Below are 13,162 nucleotides of genomic sequence, written 5' to 3' on the forward strand. Positions count from 1 at the left end.
CTCCTTCAATGAAACCACAATATATTCCCTGTGATCTATCAATGATTGTGAAGAGACTAATCGAGCAAACTCTCAAATCATACAGTAATTATTAACAGAAAACAGGTGCAACCATATGGAAATATCTATTCATTTCTTTCATTTTTAATGTCTATTTACTTTTTGCTACTGTAGTGAGCTTGGATAGTGTCCACAAGTATTTATCTTTTGCTATAATATGCAGTTTATAAATATAATAATTAAGCATCAAAGGAGCAAATTTGTCCATAGCGTATAGGATTTTTTTCAATTAAAGAGGCCATGTTGAGTCGTTGTAGGCAGGTCCTCCATACCCTTCCCTCACCATCCTCTCCATCTCTTGTACCTGTTCATTTGCATTTGTTTTTATTCCCTGCAAAAAATGCTCCATTCCTCATTGTTTTCTCAGTTTTGGAAAGGTAAGGGCACATTCTCATGGGCATTTTGATGCTATATTTTCAACGAATTGCCCATAAAGAAAACAAATCTCGACAAAGATAAGGGTGAAGGAGGCTACCTGAATTGTTTCCATGGCTTCAATCTCTGAGAATCTGAGGTCGTAGTACATGCTAGCTGATGAGAGCTTCATGGAGAGAAACTAGGAGAAACAATATGGGAAAACGAAACAAATTAGAAGATCGTATATAAATTTAATATGTTAGTCTTGTGCATCTTGGTGAAGGCTTTCATGATCAGTAAAATGAGTAAAGACTCACTTCTATTTGATTCTGAAGTGATTGAACATAGCTGATTATAACATCCAACATCACTGCCATTCCCATTGCCTGGACATTGAAAGTAACGCTCATTGTAAATATTTCATGACTGAATAAAAGAAAAGGAAAATGAAACTATTTTCTTACTTTATAGCATCCTGGAACAAGCTCCTGTAAGCATCTCAGCTTCTCGTTAATCTTCTCTCTTCTTACCTGGAACCAATAGGATACTCGACAAAATTAATGAAGATTTTCAGATTGGTTCCTTTTGCTGGTAGAAAAAAAAAAAGTGAATTTTTATCATTCAGGTGCACTGCAGTTCAAAAGAAAAGGAAAAACAGAATACCCTTTCCGCCAAACTGTGACTATCAGTGGCTTGACCTCTTTTTGCTCTCACATGAATAACTTCTTTTCGTTTCTGCATGTCCTCCTCGTCCTTTCTCCTCTTTCTTCCAATAGAGCTCTATCATATGTATCCGTATTCCAATATCAAAGCAAAACAAGGCCCATCAATTGTGATTATCATACATAAAAGCAAAGAAAAACAGAATGGCTAAATCATTAATTCTCCCATTTATAATTACCTTATTATTTCCTCTCGACTTGGATACAGAACCTGGAGAAGCAGACAAATTTTCAGGTTTCTCAGATATAGGCATCTTATTCTCGTTCTTGCTTTCATGTACCATATAACTATTACCTACTGATGTCAATAATGATTAAGTGGCAAAACTACTAAAGAAAACCAGAAAACTACTGATCAGGAAGGCTAGATAGCGAACGCTATGAACAGAATTAAGTGATTACCTGTGAATTTCATTGAATTCTGGGGTTGCTTAGTATGAAAGAGGATAGAATTGGAGACCGCCTTGAGTCCATGATTATCTGATGACCCAAGATTCACCAAGTCGGTGTTCATCTCTGATGAGAAAGAATATTGCATCGAACTTGGGAGTAGTTCTTGAATGGATGACATAGCATTTGAATGCCCAAATAAATATTTTGACATACTTGTTTTCGTATAATTACACAGCTTTTCTAATCATAGTAGTCTACTAATTTATATTTGCTGTAGCCTAAAAGTTTTAGTTGATATATTTAGGAGGAGAGACGGAGGATATAAAGAGTTTGCCACTTGTCAAATAGTAACACATTCGGCGGCTATATTGGATCCATATCCAGTCTGTGGGACCTTTGTATGTCTTTGATTGCGTGTGATCGGAATTTGAAAATGCATTTATGGCCATATCACGAACTAAATTTTTGGTAAGGTGTTTTTTATTTTTTTGCCTCCTATTTTTTTTTTTTTCAATTTTTGTTTGAAGAAAAATAAAAATAAAAGTAAAAACAGATATATTAAATCTTTATCCTATATAATATATTTTTTAGTTTTATATTTTCAGATTAAGTTAATAAAAATCTATTACAAGTGATAATCGAATTGGTTGGGATATTTCAGGTTAGATTGTTTTAAGTTAAAAAAATTTAGATTATTTTGGATTTGGATGTTTTGTTTTTGGGTATTTTTTGTTTGATACATTTTAATTTGTGTTTTTCATGTTTGACACTTAAGTTATTCATATTTAATCAGCAAGTTTGCATAATTTAGAATTCATCTTTTTAAAATTTTAAAATTAAATTAGAGTAATCTTAAATTATTTTAGATTAATTTTTCAAATGATTCTCATTTGAATTATTTTTGTCGTAGCGTATCAATTCAAAAAGTTGATTATTAGACATAAAATATTTAAAAATTATGAAAAAAATAAAAAATTATCGCAAATCTTTTTAAAGTGTGATTGATTATCAAAAAGTTTATCTTTTTAATAAAATAATAAAAAATGGGTTTAGAGCTTTATTAAAAAGATAGTTTTGATCTATGAAAACGGAATTAAGTTCGAGAGTCAGTTACGTGTAGTGAAAGATTAACACCCTCACAATGCCCATAAATTAGTATCAATTAATCATGCGTTATTTTTGGTGTTGGATGAAATGGTTTTGATCTAAAATTTAATTGTAATTCCCTTTTTTTGTAAGAAATAAAATTAGTTTAAAAAATTATTTATTTAGGAATATTATGAAAATCTTCAAATTAAAAAAATACCTTTAAAATCTCTTACATAAAGGCAGAATTCAAATATGATCTTTTCATTTAAGATTATAACATTCCTTCAGAAATAATAAAATAAATTTTTTTGTAAATGATAATCATTGATGACTCTTCAATATTTAGGCAGAATATCAACAATTATATTTCATGAAATACTATTTTAATTTTATTTGTTTAAAACTAAAATGTTTAAGAAAACTTTTTCTATAGTAAAATAAAAACAAATATAATTAATCTTAAATATCAACAAATATATATATGAATTATGAATGTATATATTATTTTAAATGAGTTATATGCAGATGATGATAAAACATGGATTTAAGACTCGGGTTTTCAAATATAAAAAGATCACTTAGACTCTTCAACCTTTAAGCAGAGTTTAAATGTGACTTTTTATATTTAAAATCTTATCTTATTCTTTTCTATTATTTTATATCTTTATATTTATTGTTTTAACAAAACAAATTTATTTTGAGTTACAAATTTGAGTTTAAATTTTAAGAATTTACGAATCTTTCTAAAAGTTTCTAACATCTAGGCAGACTTTTGTAGCAAGCTCATTTTCATAATTCATCTTTTCTTTTGACAATTTTATACCAATGCAACACAAATAAAGTAATTATGCATATAAAGGCTAAAAAAATAAAACAGGCAATTTAATCAAAATTTTTTATATTTTATTCCTATTTGCTTTTTATCATTTTTTTCTAAAAATTAAAAGTGAAATAAATTTACTAGTTATTGGATTTTACTTATGACAAAATTTACCTTATATTTTAAATTATAATTTAATTTAACTTGACTTAATTTTTTTAATTTTTAATTTTTTTTAATTCTCTAACATCTAGATGTAATTAATATTTTTTTTAAATGCGATTTTGAATTCCTTCCAACATCTAGGCAAGGTTTTCAAAAATCATTTATTTTGTATAAAAATTATTTAATAATCATATCCTATTAGTAAAAATTAAATATACAAATATAATATTAATGCAAGCATACATAATTTTTAATTCCTAAACATTCATTTCTCTATAAATTAAGTAAAAGGCATGTAAAAATATACAACATGCTTAAAAATTTAAAAGAGAAATTTTTGCCCAACAAGCCTTTCATATTGCAACCTAAATTAGAAGTCCACAAGCCCAGTTGAGTGGTGGATTTAGGTAGTCTCTAGCCCAATGGGTAGGAGGGTCTGGGTTGGTTTGGGTTTTAAGTCTATTGGGTAGGATCCAAATCAAATCCAGGTCCACCCAATTTACTTCTTTTTTTTTTTCTTTTCAGGCTATAAATACTTCAGTTTTTTTATTCATTTCCCCTTTCCATTTAACAAAAAAAAAAAAAAAAAAACCTCTTAAACTCTTTCAAAGAAACAAAAGCTTTCCCAACTCTCAGTTTTCAATGAAGCCCCACTGCCACCGCCGCTCTATAGCTGGCGCAACCATCGGTCGATGGTATTTTGGCTCCTTAAGTTCGACTGTAGCCTCTCTTTGACATTCCTATTATAGATCCAGCCTTAGTTTTTGCTAAAACGACCCTAAAAACTCAAGATTTGAGCTTAAAGCCAAAAACTCCAAATTGCTAAAAGTCACAATCCCGCCATTCGATCGATCCAAAATAAAATATGGTGTTCTCCTTGTTATCTTTTATCTTTCCACTATCGCGGATTGCTTAAAAGATTATTGTCATTCACTCTTTTTCTTTTTTTTGGTGAAACTAACTTTTCTTTTTATTTTTGTTTCAGTGTCGCTCCTTCTCCAGGTTATTGGTTCGGTGTTTCTTCACCATAATTGGCATTGAGTTGCCCTCTCGGGGATGTGGTTTTTTTGTGATTTTTGTTTTGTTGGATTTTTTCTTTTGGTTTATTTTTGGTAGGCTGTGGTTTGTTTGGTGATAATGATGGTGTGTGTTGGATTGATTGTGTTGAGGGTGTTTCAACTAGGTTAGAGGGTTTTTTTTTTTGTTCATGCAATGGTCGGGGCCTTGGTGGCATGCGTTGATTGGGAATGGGGGTTTTTAGCTGCTTTTTAGGTACAGAGGGGGCTATGTGCTTGGTTTTGATGGTGAAGCTAGGGTTTGCTAGGCGTGGAGGTGGTTGGTTAGGTGCAAGCAAGGGAGTCGGGTCCAGGGTGATAGAAGAGAGGAAGGCCCGTGTGTTGGTAGAGGGAGAAGGCTTTTGGTGTCAAGTTGGGGCTGTTACTAGAGCTAAGCTCCTCTATTAGGACTGTGAAAAGTGTTGAAAAAGGTTTGAAGAAAAGGGGTGGGATGGTTCAATGGAGTTTCTTGTGTGTTCCTCTTCTGATAGGTGCTGGCCTCTTCCCTTGATTTTTAATCTAACCATTTGTAATCAGTCCAAAACTTTAAGAATCATAATGTGGTGGAGCATGGCACTGGGTAGTACACGGTAGTGGAACATGGTGTTGGGGCTGGCTTGTTTTGTGTAGTGACCAAACAGAATTGGTAGTGGTTGTCAGCCACTCATTGTATTTTTTGTTGTTTCTTTCCTCTTTTTCATAATTTATTTATTTTTTTAAATTACCTTTCGTAATTAATTTTTATCTTATATACATTTTTTGATTAATTGAAGTAATAATAGTTTGATTAATTAATTATTTCCTCATATATATTTTGTAATTTTGCAATTAATAAAAATAACTAATTCAGAATAAGTTCGAATAAATTTAATTTGACTTAATGCTTAAATTGGCTTAAATAAAAACATGCAAATCAAACCTAAATGATTGAGCAAATTTGAATTCATTTGGGTAAAATTGAGTATCTACAATTGTCTTTTTTTGCACGTTGCTAAGAATTAAGAATAGGATAAAGACATAGACAATAATTTTATTCATAATAACGATTCAAAATTTTTCTACAATTTTTTCCTTCTTTTATTTTTTCCTTGATTTTGTTTTCATTTTTTCAATTTTTTGTTTTATTTTGTTTTTTGTTTTTATATTTTATTGTAAATTAGTAAACTTGACAATTTGAAAACAAATTTAAACAAAAACTCAAAAACTTTTGAAAATAAAACAAGAGATCATACCCTAAGGTCTTATAAATCTCGAAACTAAAATATATTCAATTAGGGAAACTTATAAATCCTATCAGAAAGACTTGAAGATTATGCTTAAAGGTCTTACGAATCTTGAAATTAAAAGAAATTTAGCTTGAAAGACTTATGAATCCTGCCTGAAGGATTTATAGATTATGCTCGGAGGTCTTAAAAATTATGTCCAGAGGTTTTAGAGATTATGCCTAGAGGTCTTACAAATCTTCATATCTTTGAATGCTCTTCATACATTAGAGGTGTTGAAACTTAGAAAATTTAAAATGTTTTACCTAGAACTCTTAAAGATTGTGCTTGGAGGTCTTAAGGATTTCAAAATTTTTGAATGTTCTTCATACATTAAAGGCATTAAAATTTTGAAAATTTAAAATGTTTTACCTAGAGGTCTTAAAGATTGTGCCTTGAGGTCTTAAGGATTTCAAAATCTTTGAATGCTCCTCATATATTAGAGACATTGAAACTTTGAAAATTTAAAATGCTTTATTCGGAGGTCTTAGAGATATATCTAGGTGCTAGCTTAACTGGACTTAAGTCTTATCTTGTATTAAATCTTTTTTTCTTATTTTGTCAACAATCCCTCCATTTTTTACGGGTAATTTTTTCTTTAAACTTTTTAAACCTTTTTGATATGTTGGTCTCTTATCAAACTATTTTTCTTTTTCTTATCTTTTCATGATAGACTTGCTTCCCTCTTTTTGCCCTTTTTTTCTTTTCCTCTTTTTAATATTTACAAAGTTGACAAATACAATCATGATATAAATGTCTATTTCCATCAAATGATGTGAATGCAAATGTCAATGTGAATGCAATAATGTGAATGCTTGATGCAAATATAGGTGACATTTTCATAATACAAATGCCAATGTTCCTTTTATATAAATGCTCCTACAAATACTTTTTCTAGGATGCAAATACCATGATGCAAATACAAATGTCTTTATTATGATGCAAATGTAAATGCTTTGGTTAGGATACACATACAAGTGCAAATGCAAGTGATGCAAATACGAATGTCTTTTTTGTTTTTGTAGCATACCAATCAAATGTTTTTTGCAAATGATGCAAATGTGAAGATTCTTTTTGTTTTTGCTACATGCAGGTCAAATGTCTTTCTAATGATGCACATGTAATTGATGCCAATGTGATTTTTTTTGTTTCTTTTTTTTTTCTAGAAAGATCTTCATTCAAGTTTTCAATATTCACTTTTCAGCAATAATGATCTCAGTATTCTATGCAAAATGCTCAAATAATCTCTAAACTTTTCAAAAGTGATCACAAAATTACCTAATATAAAGTATCTTCATAATCAATAAAAACTCATGACTTTCAAATCTCTAAAAAATTGATGATTACTATTTGAAACGTAGTGGATGGGGTGATTGACAATTCAATTTTTCATTGGTGGTCATATTTCAAGGAAAGCTTGAAAAGAGTTGCAAGGATTACTCTTGGGCTCATAAAAGAGATAATTTTTCTAAAATACTTTTCTTTCATTGAAAATATGATACTTTAATGTGTGTCAAAACTAACCATTATTTTTTGAAAAAGATCTACGAAGGGAAAAAGGCTAGTTTTTTATTTTCACTCTTTGGTGAAATGCAAAGTCTTTAAAAGGTTTTGTATAGCGACTTTCTATTCTAGATAGAACCTTGGAACTCTAAAATTCCTTTGGGGCTTAAAAGTGGCAATAGCTCTAAATTGCCATTTTTGGGTTTTTACCTTAGAGCTATATTTTCTAACACTAAAAAACCTAGCAAAATTTTGCCAAAATAATAGGTATATACAAATTTTCAAAGACATAGCTTTTCAACTCAAGTGTCCACATTTGATCAAAATAAACTTTTTAAGGTATATAGTGTAAGCCAAGGTTTAAGGTTATGAAAGAATGGCTAAATAGGCTCAAAAAATATATTATTCAAGGTAATTAGGCCAAGGATCTTATGGAGCATTCTTTGAATGAAAAGTCATATGTCTTTCTTTCTTTACTCCTTCTTTTTCTTTTTTTTTTTTTCAATTTTAACATTCTGTTTTCTCGAATTTTATCAGTTTTTCTTTGTGATTCTAACTATTACTTTATTTGTTTTTTACTCCAAGCTTTTATATCTAAGGAGCATGTTTTTCTTTCTTAGCTTCTCTTTTCTTTTTTCTTTTTTTTTTGTTTTGGAAATATTTGACTTCAATTTCATCATTCTTTTTTCTTGAAGTTTTACTTAGAATTTGACTAAAACTTTATTCAATTTTTGCTCCAAAATTCTTATCTCCAAGGTACATGTCTTTTTTTTTCTTTGCTCCATTTGTTTGAGATTCTAACTGAAATTTCATTCACCTTCTTTTTTTTTTTTTTACCTCAGATTCTTATCTCCGAAGTACATGTCTTTCTTTCCTTTGCTTTTTTTTTTGTCTTTTTTTGTTTATTTTTTGTGGAAACCTCTTATTTCAACTTTAGCATTCTTTTTTTCTTGAATTCTTGATATTATAACTAAAAACTCATTCATTTTATGCCCGGAGCTCTCATCTTCGAGGTGCATGTTAGATGTTCTCAATATCAAAAACTTTTTCTAAAGTTGATCTTTTGAAGATATCTTTATTTTGCCCCATAGTGTAAAAGACAATCCTTGGCTAGGGTTTATTTTGGAACAAAAAATTTAATAGGCTCAAATGGGTAGTAAGCAGATAATTTTTCTATATGCAAATGATAGAAAAAGATGCTCATTCATCATTTCAAACATGATCACTTAGTTAAAAGAGCAAGTTATTTGAAAAAGATGATGAAAGGTTTCTTTTTATTTTTTTTTTATGTTTTTTTCTTTATTTTTGTGTTATTGTCATTAATCATTTTTTACACGATTGATGCCTTATTTTATTTTTTTTCCTCCAGGTTCTTATAATAGTGAAAATTAGGTTGTATGAGATATCCTAATTTGATCACATAGTTCATAATAAGGCTTATTTTAGTTCTAAACTATTTGGCATTTTGGTAAAATGAAGGGAAAAAGTATTAATACATGAAACAAATTGTCTTAGGCCAGAAAGAATTTTGCTTTTTTTGGTTAATGTGCCTTAAGACATGAAACAAGGGTTACTTAAGAGAAGATTTAGGCATTTATGGTGTCTACGGTCATTGAAAGAGTTTGGATGGTTTAATCATATTGGTAAAATTTGACACATGTTGAATTATTAATTAAAAATTTGAAAAAGTAACTTGCTTGGTTTTCAAATTTCAAAATGATTTTTCAAAATTAGCCTATTTTGTTCATTGCCCAAGAAAAGGCTACGGTCTCAATATGCCAAATGATGACAAGGTTCGGAAGTTGAAATTCATACCCCTTTGAAGGATTATGACTGGTGAGTAAAATTCTTCAAAAAGATTTGAAACATAAGAGCGGTCAAGGAAATGTGTGAAGGTATTGAATGAGTTTATTCTTTTTTTTATAATAATCACCAATTACTTTGAGTTTGTCATCATAAAAAAAATTGTATATTTCCTTTTGAAAAGATCTATTTTTTATTTGATCTTGAAAACTGCTTATATGAGACTTTATTGCAAATCATTTTTTTTTGTTTTTCTCTCTCTTTTTTTGGCAAAGTGCTTTTCATTTTATGATTTTAAAAATTAATTATGTGAGACTTTTATTTAAACAAATACATAGAGATAAAATTTCATATAAAAATCAAAAGCAATCATTTCTTTCAAAATAAAGTTTAACAAGATTAATTTAAATAACTCTTAAGGGCACCATGTACATGTCATACACAAAAGGTTAGAGGTTCAATAAAAAACTATCCTATCTTAATCTTTCAATAATCAAAACCTTTTTCTATATTTCAACTCTTTACATTTTGTAACTGGACAGAGTCAACTTCTATTATTCCATTAGTTTTGGAGTCAGAATATCACTCTTGATAAGATCCTTAACCTTTTTCTTTAGCTATCTAACTTTTTTAGTTAAATGGCCAATTGCCCCTATCTAATAATCACACTTGCCATTAGAATCATAACTCCTTACTAATGGATTTGGTATTATTTTTAAAGGCACAAGAGTGAGGTATGGGCCTTTTATTAGCAAAGGCAAAAGGTGAAGAATAGGGATTAGAAATTTTTCTTGGTTATTTTTTTCTTTTTTGATTTTCTATTGGTCAGGTAGTAGGCTCAAATATAGGGACAAGATTATGAATGGCTATTTGGAGATGTGGACTTGTTGAAAAACGTAGATACTAGCTTAGTTGGCAAATATATAGGCTTTGAGAGATACTGCTTATGACAAAAAAGTGAGGTTGATAAAAAAGATAAAAACTGCATGGGATAAAGTTCTTAGGTAGATGCCCCTTAGGTGTGATTGCTTGCACCTCCCTTTCATTCTTTTCCATTATATTTCCCTTTTCATTCAACTTAATCCTGCCATTCTTGCTTCATTTTCTATCATTTCCTTGGCAATTACCATGTCAACAAAGTCTTTGGAGATATTTCCAATCATTCTTTTGTAATAAGAAGTATTTAGGGAATTGACAAATAGAATAGAGATTTTTTTCTCTGATAGAAATGGTTGTCCTTGGGTTACCATGTTTCTCTATCTATATGCATATTCCTTGAAAGTTTCGATTGCTTTTTTCTTCATATTCTATAGAGACAACCTATCCAGTGCCATGTTTTCAACATACTTGTATTATGTTAAGAAGGCCCTAGCCAAATCATTTTAAGAGCAAATCTTACTTCTTTCTAGTTGGGCATGCCACCTTATTGTAGAGCTAGTGAAACTATCTTGAAAGTAATAGATCAACAACTTATCATCATGAGTGTGACCTATCATATTTTGATAGTACATGGTGCTATATGTGGAAAGGTATTTTGTTCCATCATACTTATTGAAATCTGGAGCTTTAAATTTTGACGAAATGATAAGATCAGGCACTAAACTAAGCTTGTTGGCATCAACACTCCTATATATATCATGGCCTTCAATTACCTTCAATCTTTTTTTCAATAGATCATATTTGTCTTTCATCATCGTATATCCTGATGGATTTAACTTTGTTTTTATTTGCTTATATTCTTTTAGATCATCTAAATTAGGCATATCAATAGAGTCATAAGGAGTAGGTTTGGGGCTAGCATTTATCTGAACTAGAGGTAACTTGGCAGAAGTATCTATATAAAGTCGATAAGTTGTTGGAGGTGCTTATGACATATTAGGATCTTGAACATATGGATGTGTGAACTTAAGTGGACATGATGGTGCTTCAACAACTATTTCCTCCCTGGATCCATGAATTTCAATGATTCCTTTTTCTTTTGTCAAACCTGCTAACATCTGTTTTAATTCTGCTAACTATTTATCCATATCTGTTGTATTCCTGTAACTATTTCCCTGATCTATCTTTAGACCTTTTTTATTCTGTCCATTGACTTGCATTTTCATTTTCCATGATTTTGGTAAAGCTCGAGTGTTGTAAATGTGCAAATGTAATTGATCTTGTTACCTACGATGCCCTATCCTTGAACCTTTTATTAATTACCAAAAGTAAAAAATGCATGACATGAATTCTATTATTAAAACTTTCAAAAATATCTTTTTGCTTTGAAGGTTTAACAAAAGCATATACTCAATCATTACTCATTATCTTTAGTTGGCATGAAAAATAATGAATATAAACAAATGATGTATGATATGTAAGTCAAATTTTATTATTATTGAATGAGCTTAAATTCTCTCATATATTCAAGTCGGGTTATTTAAAGACATTTCTTCTGCCTCAAAAGTTTGGTGAAAATGTATTTATAACCATCATTCTTTCTCACAGACTCTTTTAGGCACACCATTATTAAAAATGAAACATAAATAGAGACATCCATTCATAGAAAATTCAAAAGATTTCTTTCATTCCTAAAAGTTTCAAGTTTATACATAAAGAACAATCTTCGGACAAGGGCCAAAAAGTGCTAGACTAGCTTTTAATCCCCTTTGCTTCACCTAAGAAATTAAAAAAAAATGGACTATGACTACTGGTAAGAATAACCCTTTGCCTTAAGGCTTATTCTTTGTATTCATCATCTTGGCTAGTTTGACTATCATCTACAGCACTACTTGCTATTTCAACATGGATCAATGAAGGATTCATATAAATAACTAGCTTTATTTCGGCATCAAAACTCAAATATCTGACTTTCATCAATCTTTGTATCCTATGTTTCAAATTCATGCAAATTTCTAGAGAATGGCCCGTGACTCCAGAATGGTATTCACATCAAGCATTAGGGTCATACCATTTGAAAAAAAGTGGTTTGCAGGGTTCAACAAGGACAGAGGCAATGAGGTAGTTTTCTAGGAGCAGTGGGTATAACTCTGTGTAAGACATGGGTATTAGATCGATAGGGTTTTTCTTTTGGTGCTGTAAGAGTTTTTCTATTCTTTGGTTAAGTTGCTTTGTTGAAAAAATCGATGGTATAGTTGGTTTTGAAGTGAATTGAAAAACTTCAGGTCAAAGTTGGGTTTGAAGGTAGTGACGGGATAGCATGCTGAACAAGTGGTTATGAAATGTGAGGTGGTGGAAATGAATTCAAGTGTGGAATTCTCAGAGGTTGCATGAAATTTGGGGGCCTAATCCTACGTGCTTGGAAATGAGATTGAAAATAGTCATAAAAGAATTTAGGTACGGGTTTGAATTCGAGATGGTTGGTGAGGGTTGTTTAAAACCAGGTGACTCTGTCTTGGAAATCATACTTTTGAGTTCAATCATTTATGTGGCCAATTTACTCATTCCTTTCTTGAGTTCACCCAAACTTTAGTCACTCTTTGAATCACCCAATGCCTTAATTGCTTGGGAAAATGGTAGAACTAACAGAAGCCAGTTGGTCTTGATTTAATGGAATTAAAAGTGATAACGATCCTTAAGGAGCAACAAACTCAACCCCACCACTACCTTTAATCATTTTTATTAATTGAGCAATCTGTTATTTCATCTCCTGAAGCTCGAGCCAAAATTCCTCTTGATTCAACTCCAATGCACTATTCTTTGCTTTCAATTGATATCCCATTTTTTCCATTCTAAATTTCACCAAGACAAACATTTTATTTTGGGATTTAGGCAAAAAAATTTATATTATTACCTTAATTGAATGAATGCCACAAAAATGATTTTTAACTTATATGACACAAAAAGCATGTTTATGGATACATGAAGATTAAAAAAATCATGAAATGCAAATATGCCTAAGACAATGGATTTTTATGTGTATAAGCCACAAAT

At 30.2% G+C, this 13,162-nt stretch overlaps 1 protein-coding gene and 1 long non-coding RNA gene across 4 annotated transcripts; one reads left to right on the forward strand and one right to left on the reverse strand.

Annotated features, from left to right (window-relative positions):
• Window positions 1–114: 114 nt before the first annotated feature.
• Window positions 115–1,799, reverse strand: LOC111288518 (transcription factor bHLH75-like). 3 transcript variants are annotated; one of them, XM_022879438.2, is made up of 7 exons: window positions 1,542–1,799; window positions 1,319–1,434; window positions 1,081–1,197; window positions 882–947; window positions 735–803; window positions 536–616; window positions 115–391 (listed from the first exon to the last, which is right to left on the reverse strand). In XM_022879438.2, exons 1-7 carry the CDS (start codon window positions 1,741–1,743, stop codon window positions 290–292), a joined length of 753 nt encoding a protein of 250 aa, XP_022735173.2. In that variant the 5' UTR covers window positions 1,744–1,799; the 3' UTR covers window positions 115–289. The 3 variants fall into 3 exon arrangements, with proteins under 3 accessions (XP_022735173.2, XP_022735172.2, XP_022735174.2); XM_022879437.2 differs by having other exon boundaries at window positions 1,319–1,437; XM_022879439.2 differs by having other exon boundaries at window positions 1,319–1,350; window positions 1,542–1,795.
• A 2,188-nt stretch (window positions 1,800–3,987) lies between these two features.
• Window positions 3,988–5,412, forward strand: LOC149519261 (uncharacterized). Its single transcript, XR_016341268.1, has 2 exons — window positions 3,988–4,474; window positions 4,592–5,412. It is a non-coding gene; the product is annotated as an uncharacterized LOC149519261 (long non-coding RNA).
• Window positions 5,413–13,162: the final 7,750 nt, after the last annotated feature.

Source organism: Durio zibethinus, chromosome 4 (assembly GCF_047325235.1).
Source record: "Durio zibethinus cultivar Kanyao isolate XHJ-2024 chromosome 4, ASM4732523v1, whole genome shotgun sequence".
Classification (NCBI taxonomy): Eukaryota; Viridiplantae; Streptophyta; class Magnoliopsida; order Malvales; family Malvaceae; genus Durio; species Durio zibethinus.